This window comes from Corvus kubaryi, unplaced genomic scaffold (genome assembly GCF_017639235.1).
Source record: "Corvus kubaryi isolate FWS band 111438036 unplaced genomic scaffold, C.kubaryi_AGA036_p1.0 65300, whole genome shotgun sequence".
Classification (NCBI taxonomy): Eukaryota; Metazoa; Chordata; class Aves; order Passeriformes; family Corvidae; genus Corvus; species Corvus kubaryi.
This window is the reverse complement of record NW_024581903.1, coordinates 33,271-57,182: the sequence shown is the minus strand read 5'-3', so window position 1 is coordinate 57,182 and position 23,912 is coordinate 33,271. Positions and strand designations below refer to the sequence as shown.

At 38.8% G+C, this 23,912-nt stretch overlaps 1 protein-coding gene across 2 annotated transcripts in view; it reads right to left on the bottom strand.

Moving 5' to 3' along the window:
• The window catches only part of LOC121673262 (tyrosyl-DNA phosphodiesterase 1-like), a 44,143-nt gene that overhangs the window by 16,741 nt on the left and 3,490 nt on the right, over window positions 1-23,912 (bottom strand). For both annotated transcript variants that reach the window (XR_006019167.1, XM_042046424.1), the window contains exons 4-14: window positions 23,787-23,842; window positions 21,758-21,854; window positions 20,615-20,649; window positions 19,434-19,526; window positions 17,657-17,827; window positions 15,977-16,055; window positions 12,961-13,146; window positions 12,176-12,224; window positions 9,168-9,234; window positions 6,267-6,374; window positions 4,662-4,764 (exon numbers count right to left, since the gene is read on the bottom strand). Coding sequence is in view for 1 of the 2 variants with exons in the window: in XM_042046424.1 (XP_041902358.1) it covers window positions 4,662-4,764; window positions 6,267-6,374; window positions 9,168-9,234; window positions 12,176-12,224; window positions 12,961-13,146; window positions 15,977-16,055; window positions 17,657-17,827; window positions 19,434-19,526; window positions 20,615-20,649; window positions 21,758-21,854; window positions 23,787-23,842 (1,044 nt within the window). In the remaining variant the exon portion in view is untranslated. The remainder of the gene's footprint in view (window positions 1-4,661; window positions 4,765-6,266; window positions 6,375-9,167; window positions 9,235-12,175; window positions 12,225-12,960; window positions 13,147-15,976; window positions 16,056-17,656; window positions 17,828-19,433; window positions 19,527-20,614; window positions 20,650-21,757; window positions 21,855-23,786; window positions 23,843-23,912) is intronic.

Sequence of the window (23,912 nt, the reverse complement as noted above, 5' to 3'; positions counted from 1 at the left end):
TACTCAATAGAAGCTTGTGATCTAATGCCGGCATCAGCTGATTTTTCCCTAAACACTAAAACTGTAAACGATAACAGCTGCTGCTATGTTGAGAACAACGATTCAACATATTTCTGAGAGTCTGTATTAGCACACCAGGCCAAGACCCAACCTCAAAGCATAATTTTGGAAGCATTTTTTTTAAAAAGACAAAAACTGGCAGTCAGCTGATAGCAAGTGAGGAACGATCCACTTCCAAATTTGTATTCAGCAGAAAATAGAAGGCACAAACTGCAGAGCTAGAGGAGTTCTTAAGATAAGTGACATTAAGCGTGTGCTGTGCAAGTACACCAGGGTAATGTGGCCAAGTAGTCAAAGATGCTGGATTAAGGCTCCAATCTCTTCTGGGACATGGGTTCGACTCCCATCACTGCTAGGGATATTTTAATGGTTGGACTATATGATCTTAAAGGTCTTTTTCCAGCCTAAATAATTCTGTGATTCTCTGATGCTAAGTCTTAACTTCTACCACGATAAGTGTCATGAACTTTGTGATAAAACTGCATGAAATAATCTACGGAAACAGAACTACCAGGAAATGGCACTATTAAATCAGCATTCTGATAGCTAGAGCATAGTTCCTCGGAGCCTAGGAAAGCTCAGTTATGTTTCAAAGCACTTCATCTAGTTTATACTTTGCGTAACTTTAGCTGTAAACCAACTTTTCTGTTTCTAAAAATTTTAGTCTGTTCCCAGTTCCCTGTTATCTTCACTTAAAACTACTTTGCCACATAGCATTCTAAAACCACAATGAACCAGTGTGACAAGCACACTAAGTTATCAAAGAAGCACTTTTTATGCAGAGTTAACTGCAGGGCATATGCGTAAGAAATTCATAAACTCAGCAGTGCAACTTGAATATCAGATGAGTGCATGTACATAAACCCAGTATCGGTATTAGATTTATCTGACTACCTCCTTGTTACCAAAAGAAAAGCAGCTGTAGTGTCTCTCCCTGCTTTGCTCCCACCTTCACCGTATCACGTGACTGATCAGGCGACTTGTTTTCTTCCGGTTGCCAGTCTTCACAATTAATTATCAATATGCAGGAAATTGGGAGAAAAAGAGCTAAGTATTCTCTTCCAAAATACATACTGTCATATATTCTTGCAAGTTTTAAATGAGTTTCAATTAAGTTGTGTTCTGAGAGGTCTGAAACTCAAACATAAGACTATCTTGTGCACACTGACAGGTTTTAGTACAGCCATCTGCATAGGAGCTTTCTATAATTCACAAAAATAAGAGTGGTGCGGGCTGTAGAGAGAAAGCATTGTATTTACACAATGGTTAACTAACCTGTTACACACCACTTTGTAAAAAATACAGCAGGCCAAACAGACTCAGTGAGGAGAACCTTGAGAACATCATTGTGTAAAAAGTTTTATACCTGGACCTCTTTCTCCAGAATCATCTTTGCATTTTAAGTACAACCTTTGTCCCTCCACTCACCACCCTCCCAACCCAAATGATACAGAGGAAAAAAAATTGAGAAAAGAAGTAAAAGTGATCAAAAAATCTCCACCCTAGGAAGAACTGAGCAGGATAACAACTCTTAAATCTAGAAACAGATAAAAGTCTCTGGGAAGAGAGGTATGAAAAGGATGATTAGAGATCACATGGTTATTGCATCTTTCAGTGCAAGAAGAGAAAACTTTCAAATGAGTAACTTTCAGAACACTGCTTCATGTGACATTATTAAGTTGTGGAACTCAGCCAGAGCAGACTGTGACTGCCAAAAGCTTACAGACATCTAAGAGAAGACAAGAGACGCTCACATAATAAGCCTGTAAGTTATGAAATATGCAGGGATAAACTACTACATAAATGTCTGGCCATCACACTTTTCCATGAGCATCTGCTTTTGACCACTGAGTTTTGAGATGTTCCTTTGATATGATAAAGCCTTCTACTCCCCCAACAATGGCTACTTTAAAGTAACTAGTGTGACAAAAAGGGAAAGAACAGGAAGCTCGGCTCTACTTCATACTGCACAATATGTTTTTCTTACCCAGATCTGAGCCGTTTATTCCTATTTTCCATCCAAAACTTCACAGACCAGCATTCTCCATAAACTCTGGTTTCAAAACCAGGCCAAAAGAAGGCTACCTCAATATGATTTCCCCAAATTGGAGCCATATGGATTTCAAGAGCGGACTGTTAGGAAGATAACAACTGTCTGGACAGACACAGCCAGGAAGCTGTGGTCAAGGGTTCTATATCCAGGTGGAGGCTGGTGACAAGTGATGTCCCTCAGTGCTCTGTCTTGGGACTGGTGCTCTTCAGCACCTTCATCAATGACACAGACAGCAGGACTGAGGGCTCCCTCAGCAAGCTCATCAACGACACCAAGCAGAGTGGTGCAGTTGACACACCTGAAGGACGCAATGCCATCCACAAGAAGCTGGACAAGAAACAGGCCCACAAGGACCTCATAAGCTTCTACAAAATAAGAGGAAGGTGCTGTACCCAGGTCAGAGCAATCCCAGACATGAGCACAGACTGCAAGAAATCACTGAGAGCAGCCCCTGTAGAGCTGCTTGGGGGGGTACAGACTTGGGGGTACAGACGTGACCTGGCAATGTGCACCTGCAGCCCAGAAAGCCAATTGTGTCCTGGGCTGCATCCAAAGCAGTGCGGACAGTGGGGTGAGGGAGGGGATTCTGCCCCTCTGCTCTGCTGAGACCTCACCTGCAGTGCTGCATCCAGCTCTGGGGTCCTCACCATGGACCTGTTAGAGCAAGCCCACAGAAGGGCCACAAAGATCACAGAGCTGGAGCACCTCTCCTACAAAGACATGCTGAGAGAGTTGGGATTGTTCAGCCTGGAAAAGGAAAAGCTCCTCATTTCAGCCTTCCAGGAAGTTTAGAAAAAAGTGCATAGAGAAAATCCTGTGTAGAATGCAAGATTCAGGACAGAATGCAAGCCAAATGTTTCTCCCTGGGATTTGGAGGAGGGGGTAGTAGTGGGAGGTGGGAAGAGATTTTGTTTCGATGGGGTTTTTTAAGTGAAAAGTTTGCAGATTGGTACGATCTAAAACAGGTATGGTCCTTCTTGGCAAAAAAACCTAACTCAAATATTCCTGATTTTCTACCCATTTGAAGAATGTTTCCCGAAATTAATAATGCACAGAAAAGCCAGAGTTAGAACAAGAAAATTCAAATTACACTACATGACCGTGTAATTTGGTGATCAGCTATATTTATACAAAACCCATCATTTACTAGGTACAAATACACCAGTAGCATAAATTCTTTGCTTGGCAACACCTGGAGATAACCAACTGGAAGTTGGAGTAGCCAACTTCCAAGAATATTAATTTATCCCTTTGAGGTCAGTTGCTGTTAAAAGTCAAATTTTTGCACAATTTTGTTTGCCCAATGCTTCATTACTCTGTTTTTAATAGTTGTTTACACAAAATGGTATTTCTTTTTTTTAGAGCTCATTGATATAAAAAACAATGCTTCCTACTACAAGAAGCTGTAGAATTTTTCTTGTTTCACTCTCCGATAAACATGTTTTCTTCCACATAAACCATGCTGGAGAATAACATCTCTAAGGTTCACAATACCAGAGACCTCACTACTATGCAAACTCATAAATGTCAAGAGTGAGATACAGGAGTTCTTTAGCTGCAGTCAGAAACCATCAATCTTAATATGCAATCTCAGGAGACTACAATTATCCAGTTACGGTAGGCAAATATTTTTACAATGTTATTTTTACAATGTCATAATATTAGTAAATATTCATTTGGGACTACATTACTAATCAGCAGAAATGACAACATTATGTGATCATCTGTGAACGTTGTCTAGGAAATAAGTATTCTTCATCAGCAAAATATTTCTAAGGACTTTTAGCATACAAATACTTTTTCAGAGAAACTTGCAATTTCTTCCCTGGAAAGAAGAAATTTCACACAGGAAGAAGATAGAATGGTTTGTGATCATGGACTAACTGCTGTTGAGAATATTTTGGTACTATCAGGCTCACCAGAAAGAAGGAGGAATCAGCCATGTAACAAAAACCTCACATCTCCTCCCATCAGGTGATAGATGTAAGTATGACAAAACCCTACCTAAACAAAGAAGGAAAGATTTTTCTTAAATACAATGTACAATTAAGGACTTTCTACCACAGGATTTTGTAGAGGGCTAAAAACCAGCAAGTGTAGTTCAATAGGGAACTTGATGTGTTGAGACAGTCACATGACTGCAAACGCATTTCAGAGAATGAGCAAGAACAGCAATTGGTGCAGCATTGCTTATGAATTGTTTCTCAAGTTACAACACAAACACCTTACTTCAATGTGAATATACGCTCACAGCCTAGTTTTAAAAAGCACAAAAGGAGAGATTTGATCAGCCTTTCCAGTAACACGTAGAGTATACGTTACAATTTTAAAATAATATTGCCTGACAAAAGTCACAGCAATACCAAATCCATACCTCCTGTGTAGGAAAACAAGACTCTACAAATACTTCACATGCACTCCATTTCCTGTTAACTTTCCAATCTCAAAATACAGAACCTACTGATTGGATTATTAGTCATGCATGTATTCATAAGTATTGGCAGATTTTCATCATATCCCAGGATTTGTGCTTGAACTATGAACTTACAAATGCTGAAGGCAAGAAAAGAACTCCAAGTTCATAGGAACGGATCATCAGTTGGCTGCCATTTTTCTCCAGAGCTCCCCAAGCTGCTTTAGATAGATTGGCACTGAGAAGAGAAACAAAGCATACTAGCAAGGCACAATCTTCAGGACAGAAAATGTTTAAATTCAATCAGAATAGCCTTCTCACAAAAAGTGACTTGGGTGTTATTCCCTTATTGCTATTTTAACAGCACAGTGGGAGCAACAGAGACAATATGCAGAAAGGCATTCATACAACACATGTGGATAATTAAACAAGCCTATTTCTGTCATACAGATCTACAAGACAAATTCAGCCTTTTGAATCTTCTCGCACATTTCAGAAAGGAATTTGGTGCTGGTAAATAGCTTCAATTTGATGACTTAAGAAGATTAAAGGCTAGCTCAATTATGACTAGTTACAATACATTTAGTACAGAGTGGGTTTGCATTTTACATTTTAGTACAGAGTGTTAAATGGTATCCTTTGCTCTTGGCATTTTGTTCTTTGATCTATTTATGAAAACAAATACTTATCAAAGAGGTATTTTTGTTTCAATTTGCTATTCAGCACCATGCTGTAGTTAATCTTTCATCAGTATCTGCTACAAAGTAGATGAATTTGGGAGTCAAAAAATATGCAATTATGTTGTCAAAACCTACTTCTACAGCACAATACAAAACTTACACATGTTTTAATTGATGGACATAGCAGATGCTGTTTGGTAACAGCAAATGGTAGAACAGAAGAAACATGAGAAGAAAATAAAGCAACCATGAATTTCTGTGTTAGGTGGAGTGAGCACCACATTTAAATGACTTAAAACCCTTCAAAAGCACTTTAATCACTACCACTATTGCAGGCAACAGTATCAATGAGTGATGAAATTTAAAGAGACCAAATATAAAGAAAAAAAAAATTAAAGTAACTGAGCATTTAAGAGTAAGGACACAAAGACCATAATCTATAGAATATACGATTGCATAAAAATCAGTTTTATCAAAACTGAAACATATCTGTATTTTTCCATTCACAACAAGGCATTCTCCCTTAAAGTCAAGAAATTTCTTGCTTCCTCTTTTGGCTTCTTTAACAACTAAACAATAGAAATATAAAGCTTATACTTCAAGGCAGACTGCTAAACAACTCAATCTGACAAAAGATGAGATTCCGAATTCTAGGTATCTGTAAGTTTTGTAACAGTAGGGCAGCCCAAGGATAACTTTGGCTTAACCCATACCAATTTTTGTAGAAACCAGCACATTCATACCATACCACAGCATGTCTTAAAGAAACTTAACCCAGGATTTAAAAATATTTATCACCTTAGTTGGTGTTGAACTCCAAAACTGGCAGTCACAACTCAGACAAGATTTTAGTGCATTTACCAGCAATTCCTGACATAACCATTTCAATCTGCAGCCTCAAAAGGCAATGCAAAGGAGAAACATTAAATATGGACAAAAATTCATATAGCTAATTGAAGTATTATGAGGGTTAGGGCAGTAACTCACCTGTTACTGCAGCTGACAAAAACCCCACATATATAAAGTTCTTAAGTGAGAGCTGTATTGGTTAGCTGTTTACCTTGTTACTAAGAACCATGCAATCTTCTGGAAGTCAGGAGAGAGTCTCATGTATGTCTTAATGTGAGGTATAGCATGAGTTCGACCCGTGACCTCTGCTGACCATTTGCTAGAAAAACAAAAGGAATTATTTTCATATATGGTTTTACTTTGAGTTCTGAAAAATACTCTTCATACTACGCTGCCATAATTTCAGTAACACTACTTATTATACAGTCACACTCAATACTTATTTCTCCTAGAGAAGATCTTAAAATACCACATTTAACTGAACTGTTAATCCCAAATTTCAATTCTACTAGTAGTCAGAAGAGCAGGGGTTTTTTTTCTGTACAACCAATCCAGAGAGATATTCTCCTCAGTGTGTCATGCTCTCCTAACAAGTTTTTTCCATTCCTCCGTTCCAGATAGCACTCAAGAAGCTAAGTCTAAACTTCTGGCCAATATATCTTCTTTGAAGACTATTAATGGTTATGACTAAAACTGAATTTGGCACCAAACTAAACCTCGCTGAATTCCCCAAGTTTATTACAATTTATTATCCATGACACAGAGGCAGGGAGATTGTTAGATTGGTAGATTGTTGCTGCTACTCTTCCCCTTTCTGTGCCCCTAAGCCACTGAGAAACTTGAGAGCTTAAGAGAATAGAGGTCATTCTATGCATATATAAAAAACTTGTTTAAAATAATAAGCCATTGCTGGATTAATTCAGCATCAATGTTACAGAACTAAACTGTAAACAAGCAGTAAATATATGGATGTAACTGAAGGTATGCAGTCATGGCATTAAAAAGCACTTCTTGTTCAAACACAATACTTTATCTACTATGAAAGCTGATCAAATATTCTGAAAGTAGCAATTAACAGAAATTATTAAGCATTGCAAACCTGTCCTCGTCAATTAGTAATACTTGAAGGAAAAACCAGCAATAATACCAGAGAGAAAACTCTGCAAATTACACTGTTCACACAGTAGCTAATCTAACACAGCAGTCTAGTAATCATTTGCTACAATCAGAAAAGTAAAATCAATATTAAGTTTAGTCACATTATTCTTTTGAGAAATTACAGTTCAGAGCTGCATTATAGGTTAAATACACTCAACTGGCGTAAGAGAGAAAAACAGCCCACAGACACTATGAAAATTACATACCTGGGACAGACATCCTGCCTCTTCATGGGAGAGGCTACAGGACACCATTTTTCAACTCCATTAATCTCTCCCTACTTGCAAAAAGGAATTATTCCTTCTCCTTTACTGTAAACATAAAAGCCTTGTGGTTTTTTGTTTTTTCCTTTCAGCTCTGGTAGAATCCCTAGTTTCCTTCTGGTTTCATACTATTTTCCAGTATGAAGAGGAATTTTCTAAATTCCTCTAATCCCTCCACTGCCCACAGATTTGCATTATAGCAAGTCTTTAAAACAGCTCATCTTGTATTTACATCTATTGAAACCTGCTGTTTTCTGTGTGTCCCAGGTTCCATGGGTAAGAAGCTGCTGTCTGGCTGCTGCCCTATGGTAAGAGTTTGCATGCAGGCTCTCCTCAAGGGCTACTACCCTGCATTATTGCAGGGTAAGGACCTGCATCTGGGTAGTTACTACAGAGCAATTGTGCAGGGCCACTGCCATCTGCAGCCAATTTAACAGATGAACTTGAAACAGCCCTTTTGCTGCCAGAGCAGGACCCTGTATGCCCAATAAGACAGGTACATGGGCATTTTCTCATTGAAAAGGAATAAATCAATGAATTATATCATTCTTAAGTAACATTCTGTGTACTAAGTAAGAGACTAACTGAAAAAGGGTTACATCTTTTTTCTAGTAAGATTCTCACGAGGCATATGACTACAGAAACTGAATTAAGACTGCACAAGCACTCCCAGATTTATGATTTTCTTGCTTTTTGCATCATGACTGAACAATCCTGAAAGCTTCAAGTTGATTGCAGCTTTCTTCCTTTGCTGAATATGCTCAGAGCACACAGTTTAAAGGCAGGAGACAAAGTCTCATATGCTTTCTGCCTGAGCTCCATTCCTTAGACATTGACCAGCAAGGCTCACAACAGCCATCGCCTTCACTCCAGAATGGAGATGATCTCTGCAACTAGCAATTCTATTTCAGTCCCCTGAATACATACCCACCTGAACACAATCTTACTTAGTAAATATTCTTACCAGAGCAACCTCTGCCTGGAAGAGTTAAAAGTTTCTGATGAAAGGAATGGGAAGTTGTGGTCTTGTAAGAGGTTACAAGTTTTATAATTTTTTTTTGATCTTCGCAAAACAACTTTTCCCATTGTTCTCCAAACACATCTAAGTTTCTAAAGATTCAGCCTGAGGGAAACATCTGGCATGGAATGTGTCAGACTGTTAGAATTTGGCACAACCAGTAGCATGTAGAAATAGAAGTTCTTAATAGAAAATGTCAGGCATCTTTAACAAAAGATATTGCCATAAGGGACCAAGAATTTTTGCAGCTGGACTGCTGCACTTAGAAGAAAAAAATAAAGCAACCACCAAAAAAAGCCTTCCTAATCCTGTTGTGGTTCAGCTGAAATCCTATTAATAAAGAGGCACAAGTAGGGAAAGTGAAATACAACTCTAAGTTAAAAAAAAGGAGTAACATTATTCCAGTTCAGAGAAGAAACCTTAAATAAAAGTTTACAGAAACCTAAATCCAGTAGCAACATTATCCCATATAATTTTTATAGATAAACAGCATGTTCTACTGTTGGACATAAGATGCAGCAGATAAGGAACTAAAGGCCTTTATTTTAAGGAGTTTAAGAATATCATACTTTTAACCGCTTCAACTTATTTGCTGTTAACACTCAAACATTACAGCACTGTAACTTTAAACACACAGTCCGAAAAAAACCCCAAAGAATTGAGTTCTACTTACTGAAAATAGGAATGCAACCACAGCTGTTTCTGTGCTGTCTGTATACTGTAGGGAAGTGAGCCACCAGCTTAAGAAAAAAAACAGAACATGTACATTTATTTTTTGAAAGACATTCTAAAAGCAGCAGGCATCTTGAGGAATAAGCTATGTGGGCTACCTTCATGAGTTACTTTCAGGAAATTATGAAATGCTCCAGTAGTATAAAATGGTATATACTTGCTGGTGTTTTTTCCATTCTTATAATTTAGCAAGTTCCTAAACACTACACAGCATATTTACACTAGGAAAAAGAGGAACTATACAGGGAGAATTATGGGTAGTTTTTTTATATGATACTATTTGACATCAACAGATTGGAATCATTACCCGTACAAACTATAAAGAGGAAATAAAACAAGCAGGTTTCAGGAGTAAGAACAAACGTACCAAACCCCAAACAACGTTATTTTAAAAAGCAAGTACTTCTATGATGAAATTGTATTTGTATTGATTTGGCCATTGGCTAATGCACCTTGTGATTTCTTGAAATGGATTTAACAAAGAAGAATCAGCCAGGCATACTGAATTATATTAGTGTTGTGTAGTAAAAGCATGATGCAAAGCCTACTCTATTCAACATGTCCTAGAAGATGCCATAAGAACCCATTACAAAAGCTTTACTGCTCTCAGGAATGCACTAACTGCTGTTCATTTGCACAAACACAGAATTGTGTAATTCACCAAGTTATTTCACAATGTGAAAGAAATTACAGTAAGAAGTCACTGGGCTGTACATAACCAGAAGTATTTAAAGACATGCTAACTTAATTCTGTGAACCACAGATACCTATAAATTCTCTGGCTGCAATTTCTACATATGTCCAAACACTAATCAGAAGAAAGACAAAGACTGCTGAAAACATTCATGCTAGCTCCATGTTCAAAATCCACCAGCGTTAGAATTCAAAAACTACTCTCCTGCATAGGAGCATAGGCATCCAGCTTGGAATAGGAACACTTTTAATGATTCAGCAAAGCCAAAGAATCACTGAAGTTTCTTGAAAGAACCCTCTGGAAATCATCTAGAACAATTTCGTGCTCAAAGCAGGGCTGAACAGAGCACACAGTACAACACTGTTCAGTACAGTATCCTGTCAGGTTTTGAGTATGTTCAAAAACAGAGACTCTACACCCTATGAGCAACCTATTCCATTTAAACATCAGAAAACAATTTTGCTATAAGGGTAAGTTGAGATACAGGAGATTCCCATGTACATCCAATGCCTTTTGTTCTTTCTCTGGTCACCACACAAAGCATCTGCCTCTACTTCGCCTCTTCCTATAATTTACATTTATACACACTGGTAAGATTTCCCAGGAAAGCATTCTTCTCCAAGTTCCAAGAATTATGCAGCTCTCTCAGCCTCTCCTTGTATGACACATGGTCCAATCCCTTATTCATCTTTGTGGCTTTTTGCAGTACTTGGTTCAGTATGTCCATATCTGTATTGTACTGTGAAGTCAACAACTAGACACAGCACTCCAGAAGCAGTCTTACCAGTGCTAAACAGAGAGGATAGGTCACTTCCTGGCAATGTACTTCCTAACACAGCCCAGGATTCAGCTGGCCTGCTTGCTACAAGGGTGCATTGCTGGCTCATCTTCAGCTTAGTGACCATCAGCACTACCTGGTCTTTTTCTGCAAAGCTGTTCACCCCTGGTTAGCCCCCAGTATGCGCTCATGCCTGGGGCTGCTCTTGCCCCAGCACAGTACTTTGCACTGCCCTCTGTCGCACTGCATGAGGTTGCTGTCTGCCCATTTCTCCAGCCTGCACAGTCCCTCTGACTGGCTGCACAATCACCCAATACATCAACTACTCCTCCTCAGCTTGCATTATCTGGAAACTCCCTACAGGTGTACTCTGCCCTACCACCAGGTCACTGATGAAGACATTAATGCATGACCCCAGTACCAGTGCTTGGCACACGCCACCACTAGTGGCTGACCTCCTGCAGGCCTTTGTGTCAATGCTCACAGCCTCTGAGGCCTGGCAGCTCAGCCAGTTTCCAATCTACCCCACTTTCCACTCAATCCAGCCTGGACTTCATCACATCATTGTAATGATGTTAGAGAAGACAGAGCTGAAAGACAAAGTTAAGCTAAACGACATCTAGGGGCACTCCTCATGCATCAAGCCACTTATCATAGAAGGACATCAGGTTAATGAGGCATAATTTCTTCTTTAAAAATCTATGCTGACTACTCTGAGTCACCTTCTTTGTCTGCCACATGTTTGAAAATTGTTTCCAGGATTCCTTGTTCCATCACCTTCCCAGGGATCAAAGTGAGGCTGGCAGGCCTATAGGGCCCCAGATCCACCTTCTTACCCTTCCTAAAGATAGGAAAGAATTCTCTTCTTTCAATACTCCTGGAATCTCTTCCAATTGCCTTGACCTTTTGAAGACTTGCTTTTGAGTAACAGAAGCTTCCTTGTATGAGAACACTACAGTACCAATTCCTGTTTCAGGCAGGTTGAGGCCATGCTTTTACAAATATAGTAACTTCATGAAAAGAAACATGTGAATACTGAACAAACAGTCGTATATTACAATATTAAAAAAAAAAAGACCAATAAAACCTTAGCCTCCATTGTATCTGATGTGCAGAATGACACTGAAATCAAAACAGAAGAACTTGACACATTCAAACCTGAATTTTCTGCCAAAATGAAATGATGGCTGGAGTAAGAGCAGTGGGCAAGAACTGTTGCTTTTCTATACAGTGACATATGAACATGGCTAGGACAGACAAACGTTACATACCAATGCCCACAAAGCCCTTTCTATTCAATTACAATAGGACAGCTGGGGTCAGAGCTCTAGCAAAAGTAATAGGATTGTACTGGCACCCATTCTATCACATTCTCAGAAAGATGACAACTTCACGTTAAATGAACATCAACCACTAAAGTGATTTTGCAGGACATTATGACCACAAAAAGCAAATAAATGGGAATTCATCTGCTTACCAGGATAGCCTTCTAGACTTTGCCTCACATTGTTCACAGTAGGATAAACCTTCATGGAGGTAGAACGAAAAATAACTTTAGTAACACTGCTCTAAATAGGCTGTCAATTTTCAAACAAACACCTTTAAAGGAAACTTGAGAAAAAAATAAGTATTAAAGGCTTCATTTTCCAAAATTAATAAAATTACACTGCAGCTTACAACTACATTTGTGCCAGTAACAAAGAAAGTCTAGTATTTTTACCACTCTTACAGAGCTAACCAAAATTAGCTAGCAAGTCTCAAGTAAAACTTCCAAGTAGCCAAAGCTAGTTCTTAACCTTACTTTATGAGATTTTAGTCTCACACCTCAAATATGAGATGAGTATGCAGGGGCAATTAGCACATGGTAAAAGCATCGTTTGACCATCATTTTTCCCTGATTTAACAAGCTCCTTCCACAAACTTTTCTGCTCCTCCCCTTAATTGTGCTAATAACCAAAGGTATTAATGACTAAGGATTCAGTTACATCTTAGAAGAAAAAACAGCTGCATCTACAAAACCTGATGGAAGACAAGCTATAGAATGAGAAGATAAATTTTGATGAGATGATACATAATCTACTGTCATGAAGATGGAAATTATGGTACATTTTTATAGCAAATCATACACAAGTGTCATATATATGGTATCATGATAAAAACTCCATTACTGTCTTCCAAAAGTTAAAAGCAAACCAATGACTAAGATTTCCAAAACAAATGAATAAGTGTTAAATGAAGGTCACTACCATTTAAAAGACATACCAAATGAATTGGGACATCACATTTACGGAAAGTTGTCACACTGCTGCCTGCAGCCACCAGGCTCTCCTGGAACTCAGAGCACAGCCATTTGGAGCCATCAGCTCCCATTGAACCGATGCTTGAGAACTGTCCAACAAGCGGCCAGGATTCCTGTGCTGGTATTGACAAAGCATGCTCCTTCAAAAGCTAGTGAGAGGAATTAAAGCACTGTTAAACTTCAACAGGCAAGGCATACCTTAATTAGTTTGATATCACTTTTGATATAATAAATCCTCTATAATTCACTTTTGATAATGAAAGATCAACATTCATACTACATATTTAACTTTGTCACTAAAAAAAAAAATAAAAAATTAGGCTTTCCAAATAAACTCACTTCAAGAAAAGATTAAACATCAAGTTTTATCCAAAAGCACCAAAGCCCACCATTAAATAATGGGTGAAAAGAATGTTAGCAGCTCTAAAACCATGAAACATTAGCTTCAGAAGTCACAATAAATTAAACAACCACATATTTTTTATATTTGGTGGTTTTTGGCCATAAAATTCCTCTTGTATCCTAAAGCCACGACACCCAGCTACAATTTATGCCTACAATAAGAGGGGAAAAAAGAACAATTGAAGAGGAAACTGAAATGATCCTTTTAGAGGAATTCTTCAGCTGTGAATGGAACTTAAAGCCACATTAAAAACAGATGGATATAGACAGATATTAAATTGCATGTAGTTGCCACCTTTATGCCACTCTAGATCAAACACACAATCTAATGGCTTCAGTCATCAATATAGCATCATCAGGTCTATCTGCATTGTCACTAAAAAACTTTTAAAATCACAGAAATATCTGCCACAAGACTATCTTTCTCCCTTACAGGCTTTTTCTGTTTTATTTTTTTTTTCATTCTGTGTCTAACTATGCAAAAAACATCAGACAACATGTACCAGAAAGGACAAGCTCTTAATGAGCAAAGGGATATCTGTAAGAGTAACCTAATGTTGAAAAGCAATGTGATACATAAATATTCTGTATGTCACAGAAGTTTGCCACAGACAGCAGTAGAACTCCATGTAAAATTCATGACAGTATATGAAATAATGCCACTTCAGCAGGAGGTGCAGGTCAAAAATTCTCCAATTACGAGAAGCATTTAATAGAGGACATGAAATACCTCATCAAATTCTGAAAAAAAAAAAACCAACCAAAAAACCAGACCCAAACAAGAAGGGTCCCTAAAAACTTAATATATGCAATCTTGAAGATTTACCATTATGGCTTACCTAAACAAACCTAAGACCTCTAGAGGCAATAGAGTTCAACCATTAACGTAACACTTCATATTCACCCCTAAACCATGTCCCTAAGTCCCACATCTACACATCTGTTAAGTATCTTCAAGGAAGGTGACTCTACCACTTCCCTGGGCAGCTTGTTCCACTGCTTCATAGACTTTGAAGGAATTTTTCTTAATATCCCAACTATACCTCCCCAGGCACAACCTGAGGCCATTTCCTCTTGTCCTATCACTTGTTACCTGGGAGAAGAGACCAATCCCCACTCAGCTACAACCTCCTTTCAAGTAGCTGTAGAGAGCAGTAAAAGGTGTTCCTGAGCCTTTTTTTCCTCCAGGCTTAACACCTCCAACTCCCTGAGCTGCTCCTCATCAGAACCATGCTTCAGACCCTTCCCCAGGTCTGTTGCCCTTCTGGACACAACACCTGAGGTGTGGCCTCACCGGTGCTGAGTACAGGGAGAAAATCACTGCCCTTATCCTGCTGGCCACATTACTGCTGACACAGAATGCCAGGATGCTACTGGCCTTCTTGGCCACACGCTGGCTCATGTCCAGCTGTTGTCAACCAGCACCTCTAGATCCTTTTCCACTGGGCAGCTTTCCAGCCACTCTGCCCCCAGGCTGTAGTGCTGCATGGGGTTGCTGTGACTCAAGTGCAGCACCCAGCACATGGTCTTGTTGAACCTCATACTTCACTCATTCAGTCTTCACTCACTGATCCAGCCTGTCCAGATCCCTCTGTAGAGCCTTCCAACCCCCCAGCAGATCGATACTCCCCCCCAGCTTGGTGGGCTCAATAAGGAGCCCCGGGGAACCCACTTGTAACTGTCTGCCAGCAGGATGTAACTCCATTCACCACCACTCTCTGAGATCAGCCATCCAGCTGATTTCCTACCCATCAATGAGTCCACCCATCTAGGCCAGGAGGAGAATTCTATATGAAACAGTGTCCAAGCTTTTACTAAAGTTCAGGTAGACAATATCCACAGCCTCTCCCTCACCCACTAGGCTGTCACAGGAGATCAGGTTAGCCGAACAGGACCTCCCTTTCATACTCATGCTGACTGGGCCTAATGACCTGGTTATCCTGTACATTCAGGATGATCTGCTTCGTAACATTCCCTGGCACCAAGGTCAGACTTACAGGCATGTAGCTCCCTGTATCTTCCTTCCAACCCTTCTCATAAATGGGTGTCAGATTTGCCAACCTCCAGTCAACTGGGACCTTCCAGCTCCCTCAGTGGATCCCATTTGGTCCCATGGACTTGTGTACACTTCAGTGTTGCAGCAGGTCGTTGCCCAGTTCCCCTTGGGTTATGGGGTTTTCATTCCACTCCCTGTCCCTGTCTTCCAGCTTGGGGAGCTGGACACATGGAGAACAGGTCCTGCTATTAAAGACAGAGGCAAAGAAGGCATCAAGCACCTCAGCCTTTGCCTCAAGCTTTCTCACTATGTCTCCCCCTGCAACCAATAAATGATGGAGCTTCTCATTAGTCTCCTTTTGTTGCTAAAGTACTTATAGAAACATTTTAAACTGTCTTTTTAATCAGTAGACAGAGTAAGTTCTAAGTTGCAAGCTTATATATGTTATTGATAACTTTAACTGTAACAATGTATTAAAAGACTGAGGACAGATGGAAAAATCGGAAGGAACTGAAGAATGCTCTCCAAAATTCTATTTACATTTGAAAGGATATTAACAAAAAAGGTTACAGTTTTGATACCTTTCTGAGCCTAAGATGACCCCACTTTTCTTTATCACTGCCTTGATATCGTCCAGGGGTAGAACCAAGCAGATACACTCTAAAAAAAGAAAAAAACAACAGAATTTTGTAGATCTGGAGTGCTTTGGTTTGTAAAGTAGCAAGGTATTTAAGTAAAACTTAGCAGCAAGATTGAACACGCAAGTGCAACCAGAAATATTTAATCTCTCTCATGGGTTTACAATACAAAGAAAACTAGATTTTCAGCTGTAAAATTTATTAACAGCATCCTATATGGCTGTCATGCACCATCAGGCTGTTCTACAGCCGAGACAAGAACTACATCTTTTTCAGTGTACAAAAATGCAGAAGACAGATGATGTTAGCAATACACACAAATAGCTCGTTTGGCACATAACTGGGCATGTGATTTGGAGTAAAGCCAATCTATTGCTACAACCAAATCAGCCGATTCAGGTATGAGTTTCCATTTGGGCAGCTGATAGTTCAGATGCAAAGTACAGCTTTTTCAACAGTCCTCCTAATAACGGGTTTAGTAACATATTTGATTTTGCCCTGAAAACAGGAAAGAGACCTGCTCAAAGTCACAACAAACAGACACTTTAAGAAGCTGTTCCCTACTGCATGCATCTTATGGCTAACTTTATACACGACTGAACATCCCCTACAGTACATCAAATGGCCAGGAACCGATCCTTATGCTAACAAGTGACTCTTTCCTAGCCCATGCATAAATGCCTATCAGCTAGGGCTCAACTCATCTGTTAAGGCTCATGTTGATGATCAATGCAATCACAGCAGCAGCTCAGGCTGTTAGCTCACCTGATTATATAAAGTACATACCTTTTTTACCCTCTCCAATCTTTTAGGACTCCATGTAAAGCTAAAAGCACCTTTTTATGTGTAAACTAGACAACATTTCAGTCTCTGTTTTCCACCACAGTATATGACCATTTCCAGATTTTCTTTTCAACAACTTTTGGTCAGATCATAAAACAGCAATTAAGTTGTCAGGGAGAATTACAATTTCTGAGGTAAATGCTCATATTTAAGTGGAACTACTTATTAGAAGTAAATTAAGCATCCTGAATTATTTTTAAGTAGTATCAGCAATGTGATAGTAGAGAAGACTATTCCAAGACCAGTTAGACACAACGCTGCCTACCAAAACCAATCCATACCTGTTATAGGCAAAAATAATATAGATATGTGGATTCAACTTTGCCTTATGAATACAACAGCCTATTTTGAATAAAATCCCCATTCCAGTAAGCTTTGTTTATATGATCACTCTTACATGACAAACCCAATACAACACAGTTTTTTCCACTGGTAATTTTACTGGAGTAAATACTTGAGCCAGACTGAAATGAAATCAATGAAATCAAGTCCTTATTACTTTACAGCTACTTTCTGAAAAGTTACTGCTGGTGCACCCTTCTTTCTTCTTTTAAAATGCATGCTTGTAGGACTAGAAGTTGGCCAACTTGACAATCTACATAAGATAGATTTTTAAAAACCGCAAAAAGTTTGTCATGTTTGAACACTTAAGTCTGAAACAAGATTAGCCTACAAAACAAGCACAAGGTCTAACAGATCCTAACACAGATATTTAATTTTTAGAAAAAATTAAAAACAACCCACACATGCAAGTTACAAAACCCACAAGATTATATATACCTTGTCTCTGATAAATCATGTTCTTGAATCAGATTTATCCATTCCTTGAGTGCAGGAGAACTGTAAGCTGTCAAGTAACTTATTAAGTCAGATTTAAAATTAGTTGCAGATTCACCAGCAGAACCAGATGTTCCCTTAGGTAGCCTTGGATATAAAGGGCTTAGCCATATTCTTAAAAGAAGAAAAAGAAAAAAAAAATATCAGCCATATAAACAAGGACTCCACACATTAATAACACATGGGTTTAGTACGAGAGTAAAGCACATCTGAAGGTCATCGTGATACTAACTATAGATGTCTTGTCTTTACATCTACAGACTTGGCTCATACTTGAAATCATAAAACTAACACTTTCAAATGAAAATAGCATTCTCATCATTTATCCACACATACACTTACAGCTTTCACCACTGCTAAACTGGTCAGGTTCAGACTTACCAACCACCAGTCCTTTCATCAACATTTTCTATAGCAACAGAACACTGCAATGTGTTCTGCTGAACTACTGCTTTGTGCAACTGCATAGAAAACCACCAATTAACGCATCTGAAAGGTTTATGTAGTTTGAAGAGCAGTGCACAATGATATGTCACCTCTCAAGAACCTCCATCAGAGTAAAATGGGATGGGCACTATGCAGGGAAAACATCAGGCATTTCTTTTCAGTCACACATTATTGTAGCCATGGGGGCCAAAGATTCTGCATTATCAACTTTACAATGTGTTGATACTATCCTTTGAAATTCAGAAGCACCATATTGTGATACTGCATAACACTGCAGTATGCAAAAGCTAAAAAAGAAAAATATTTCTCATGTTTGACAAGTAGGGGAACTTGTTAAGTATCCCACTAGCTATTTTCATGCCTTCTTAGCTTTCTAAAAAGCTAACTGCCATAAAATACTAAAGCCATAAGATCTCATAAGATCTAAAGGCAAAAAAAAATCAGTGACTATTTTTGCCACTCAAAGAGCTTGTCTCAGACAAGCAAAGTCTCAAAATTCTGCCATATTTAATGGCAGCAAAATGGATGTCAAAGTAACAGTAACTTCTGAGAAGCAACTTTCCATTAGTTTGAAGAAATTTTATACCCTGATTTATTGTGGTCATCTAACTAAAAAATTGCTCCCATAAAAATAGCCAAAACACTGAAGAGGTTGAGGACCCTTATATTAACACGCCACTTAATCCTGTTTTTTGTGCTCCCAACAAAATTATGTCCCAAGGTGGTCATTAAGTTTAAAAACTTCTTCCAAGAAATAAAACAGAAAAAAATTCCTTCTCAGGAAAGGATACTGGGCAAATACTAGGTCATCTACTATATTACAGAACCAACAGTGCCCAACACTTATCAGACTACAGTCTAGATACAGTCACGACAAAACCAGATCATTTGCACATCCACATTATTCTTGCAGTATTTAAGATAATTTTTAAATAGCTGTTTCAGATCTATATATATGGTACTTAATAGCTAAGAAGTTTTTTCATAAAGAGACAGCACAGCACAATAAAATTTTGTATCAGTCAGACTGATTTTAAGCTATCAGCCAGCTGGGAACATGGTTTTGTTTACAGGAGAAAGCAAGTAGAGCTCAGACTTAGCTACCAGCATTCTAAGCTCAATTTTTAAAATTTTTTTTTTTTTTTTTGCAAAGCTCTATTTTAGGAGCATAAGGCTTGCAATACTAGATCACCTGACCTAGTATCCCATCTCCAGCAGTAGCAAACACCTATGGAAAGTATTAAACATACACCTGCTAGAGATCGTTGCTTACCCCTGAGTTTTCTGGTGCCAATCTTCAGCAATAAGATTGGATGTATGTATCACAACTCGAAGACCTTCTTCATATAACAACAACATCATTTTCCTTTAAAAAAAGATACATAAGTCTTCATCTATTTCAAGTGCAATGAGAGCAGGAGATAAATAAGCAACTCATTAAAAAGCCCCAAGGTAATTATTTTCAAAATCTATTGTGTATCATGCAAGCATTTATACTTCAATTCATGTGCATGCCAAGCTCACATGGCAGTCATTAGACTATTCCCATTTATTTAATTCCAGAGTACAGCTTAACATCTTATGCAACTAATTACCCACAGCAAAATGAATGCATGCAGAACACTTCCTGTATCTGCACAGATCTTCATATAAACTTATCTCTTTGCAGGTAGTTAGAAAAAGAATTAAGGAACACTGAAAGGCCTTTACTTATAGCTGAATTTATTAAAACCTAGTTACCTCCCCTTAAACTGACTTTCACTTTAAAAGAAGGTATGTATGTAGCTAACCATTGAGACGGCAAAAAAGCTATTTATTCATAACTCTTAACTCAAGCTACAGCACAAAGGAATTTTAGAACTAGTAACTGAGATAAACATGTATATCTGTATTTTTTGTAACAAAACTGCTCAAATTCCCCTATCCAAGTTTTCATTAGCTGTGTAAAGACAGCATATCCATGTGATCCCAAAGGATGAGATCTGACGCCCAAACTGAACCAAAAGATCTCTGCTAAAATGTAAGATTAAATCTGTTCTTATCTGTAGCTTTCTACCTACAAAATTCACTCTGTGACACTTCTATAATATCCAATTCAAGCTTTTTCTTTGAGATGACCCCCAAATTTGCTAATTTCCAGATCCTCCACAGAAACTGAAAAACACAACCAGTAAATCAGTGTTGTGTCTGCCCTGCCTATGTCTGATCAAGTCTGCATTACAGTTTTGGTATTAAGGCATGAGTTAAGAGCCAGGATCTGCAGTGCACCTGTCTCAGACCAGTTCAACTGTTTAACTTGCACAGCTTGTATCTACTCAATAGCTAATTTGTCTCATTAAATTAGAACAATCCTGTCATCCCTAAATATAAGATGTTTATGGAAACTTTAAGACTCAACAATTTCTGTGAAATCCAGTTTTGCTGCAGACCTTTCTGCTTCATAGTGTTACTTACGTATGGTGAGTTCCAAATGCAATATCCAGTTTAGCCTACAAAATTCAAAAGTTGATCATTAAAAATTGCTATTGTGCATTGCTTCTTAATTTTGTTTCATTTCACTGCTCTCTAGTGGACAGACCACAAAAACACATTATCTTCTTTCTCAATACTTCTAATGCACTCTCCACTTTCTACCAGCTAGACTTTAAATGGTAATGCAACTCTTGCTGGAACTGTTCCACAATTTGTATCTCTTACTAGCAGCATTTTCAGAAATAATCAGCAGAAAATAACGCAAGGCTCCTGCTGGACACCAAGCTGAACAGAAGCCAGCAATGTGCCCTTGCATGAAAGACAACTACCAGGGTCCTGGCCTGCATTAGAAGGAATGCTGCCAGCAGGTCAAGGGAGGTGAACCTTCCCCACTGCTGAACACCAGCGAGATCACACCTGCAGTACTGGGTCCACCAATTCAACAGGAAACTCAGGATTACCAGACTGCTTCAGAGAGAACAAAATTCCAAGATCATTCTCCTCCTAACAAAGAGCACAAACTCCCCATGATCATTAATATACTTCACCTGCCAAAATCTTGATATACTGGCAAGTTGCCATAGCCACATCCCTCCCCCAGGATGAAGCCAATTACTTCACTACTTAAGGACAGCAAAACAATGAACATAACATCAGAGATAAAATGGCACATGCCAGGAAGAGTGCTCACAGCAATTTTAACAGTATTACTGAGATTATTTGTATCAGCGTTTTCTTGTATAAAACATATTTGGAAAATAATAATTCTTTGATGAGACTTAAGATTGTAGTGACACTAGGAGTAAGTTCTGTGCTTTACACAAAAATAATGTTTCCTTTTCAGCCACTGTAAGAACTTGAGTGTAACATGTTAGTGGAGAAGGTGAGCAGCTCTTCCATGAGCCCTGTGACATTTTCAAGGGCAGCTGTTCTGTACAAACTTTTGTGGGTGAAGCCTGCCATAATCACATCCAACCAGGATCACTGCTACCATGTTCCTATGGCCCTGGCATGGATATTCCTCAAAGTATAACAAAAAACTTCCCACATAAGGTGTTTCTTTTCATCAGTACGAAGACTTTGATGGCTTAACTTCAACCAAAAGATGATACAAATGTTAATTACCTGACAAAAGCTAATATTCTCATAAGGCCGTGCTTGTGCCATTAGTTCAGCTTTAGATTCTCTCTTCTCACCATGAACTATCAGCAACGGCTTCTTCCTTAAACAAAAGGAGATTACTATTAAAACATCAAGTAAATCAGCAATCAGTCTAAACCATTCCTTCACATAGCTATGACATCTGGCCCCTAAATCTCATAGCCCAGCAGAAAGATGGCACTGAAATCAATATGCCTTATTAACTAACTCAAAATAGCAGTAACTACAATAGAACCTCTAAGGTAAAGACACTGGAAAACAGGAAGTGTGTAGTAAAGCAGACACCAAAATAGAAACTCCTAATACAAGATCATGAATGAAACTTGTCCCTATGGCTAGAAACAGACAAATGTAAGCTCTCAAAAGCATTGATACACACAATGTGGATCTAAGACAATTTAGTAATTATTACCTTACAGAGAAGATGTGATAGGGAAAAGGGGAGAGCTAGGTCTATTCTGGCAGTAATTTGGTGTTCACTTCCTAGAACTAAACTTCTGGTCCTGCCAACCAGATCAATCCGTAGGAAGGTGTGTTGCCTCCCTGGCGTCCAGGTAAAAGACGCCACCAAGAAAATTCCCACCTGGCTCAGCACACTGATTATCATGGGTTTTTCAAGCAAGTAGCAACAAAATCCCGTAAGACTGCAGACAAAGAAGAGGGATGTCAGGGCCTTGGAACAACTGGTCAAGACATCTGGAGCACAAGTTATATTCTCTCCTGCCAGTTAAAGGGAATGATGGCAGAAGATTGGGATAAACGCAACAAGTACAAGCAGCTAAAGACATAACCACAAGACAGGGCTATGAGGCATCCCTTTGCACCCTCAAAGGCATATTGGCACGCTCAAATACTTCTATAAAGCACCTGTATACCATAGAACAGGGAACGAACAGGAAGAACTGGAGATCTGTGAGCAGTCACAGGATTTTGATCTCACTGCAGTTACAGAGACATGGCGGGATAGCTCACACAACTGGAATATTGTCATGAAGGGCTACATGCGGTTTAGGAAAGACAGGAAGGTGCAGCAGTGGAGTTGCCCTCTACATGAGGCAACATTTGGAACATATCAATCAGGACACTATGAGTTAAGGATAAATGAGCAGACAAGTAAGGGTGACACTGTTGTGGATGCTTGCTGCAGGCCATCTGATCAGGAGGACTAAGTGGGTGAGGACTTCTACAAGCAGCAGTTCAAGCAGCCTCAGAGCCACAGGTCCCAGTTCTTGTCGGGGACTAACTACCCTGACATGTTGGAGAAGCAACACAGCAAAGCATGAACAGTCCAAGAAGTTCCTCGAGAGCATTGATGACAGCTTTCTGACATATGTAGTGGAGGATCCCGCAAGGAATGGTGTGCTGCTCAACCCAAAGTGGTCCCTTCCAGCCTTATCCACTGTAATTCTGTGAACTCTGGTTCTACTGCACTTCCAGTAAAATGAAAGGAACAAAAAAAAAAAAAGGCAGCACAGTATACACTCACTTACTCTGCAGGAGTTTGCAATTGTCAGAAAAGAATTTCAAGCAAACAAGAACTGCTTTTATGACAATACCCATTAACTTACTACATCCTATCAATGAAATCATCCCGATCCTTTTCATACAGTTTTCTTGTGCCCTTCCTTTCTCTTGCAATATCTGGCTCTTGACTCAGTAAAATGTATAGCAAAAAGCTTCTTGTTTCATCTTTACAGGTCATCTACTGCCCTGTCATTGTGGCCCAAAATGGGACCTCCTCAGTGTTAACTAATAAAAATCAGAGACCAGCTATCCTGAACTCTGACCATTTAATAGTCTTGAAGAGTCAAGAAATCAGAGAACTACAACTGTGGAATAAGAGTAGAAAGAAAACTAAGAGTCTATGCATATCCAATTAGTAACAATCATCTGCTACAGCAAACAAGTGTTTATCATTCACTTATAACAGGACCTTGTATGAACAGAAATGATCTGGAAATTGCGTAATTTCACCTTTGTAAAATAAACATACCTGAATTCCTGCGGGTACTGTCTTACAAGCCATCCCACATCAATACAGTAATTAAACTTGCATAGAAAAGAAAACAGACTCATTAAAAAGCAAAAAAATTTGCTAGATCAATGAACTACATCAAGT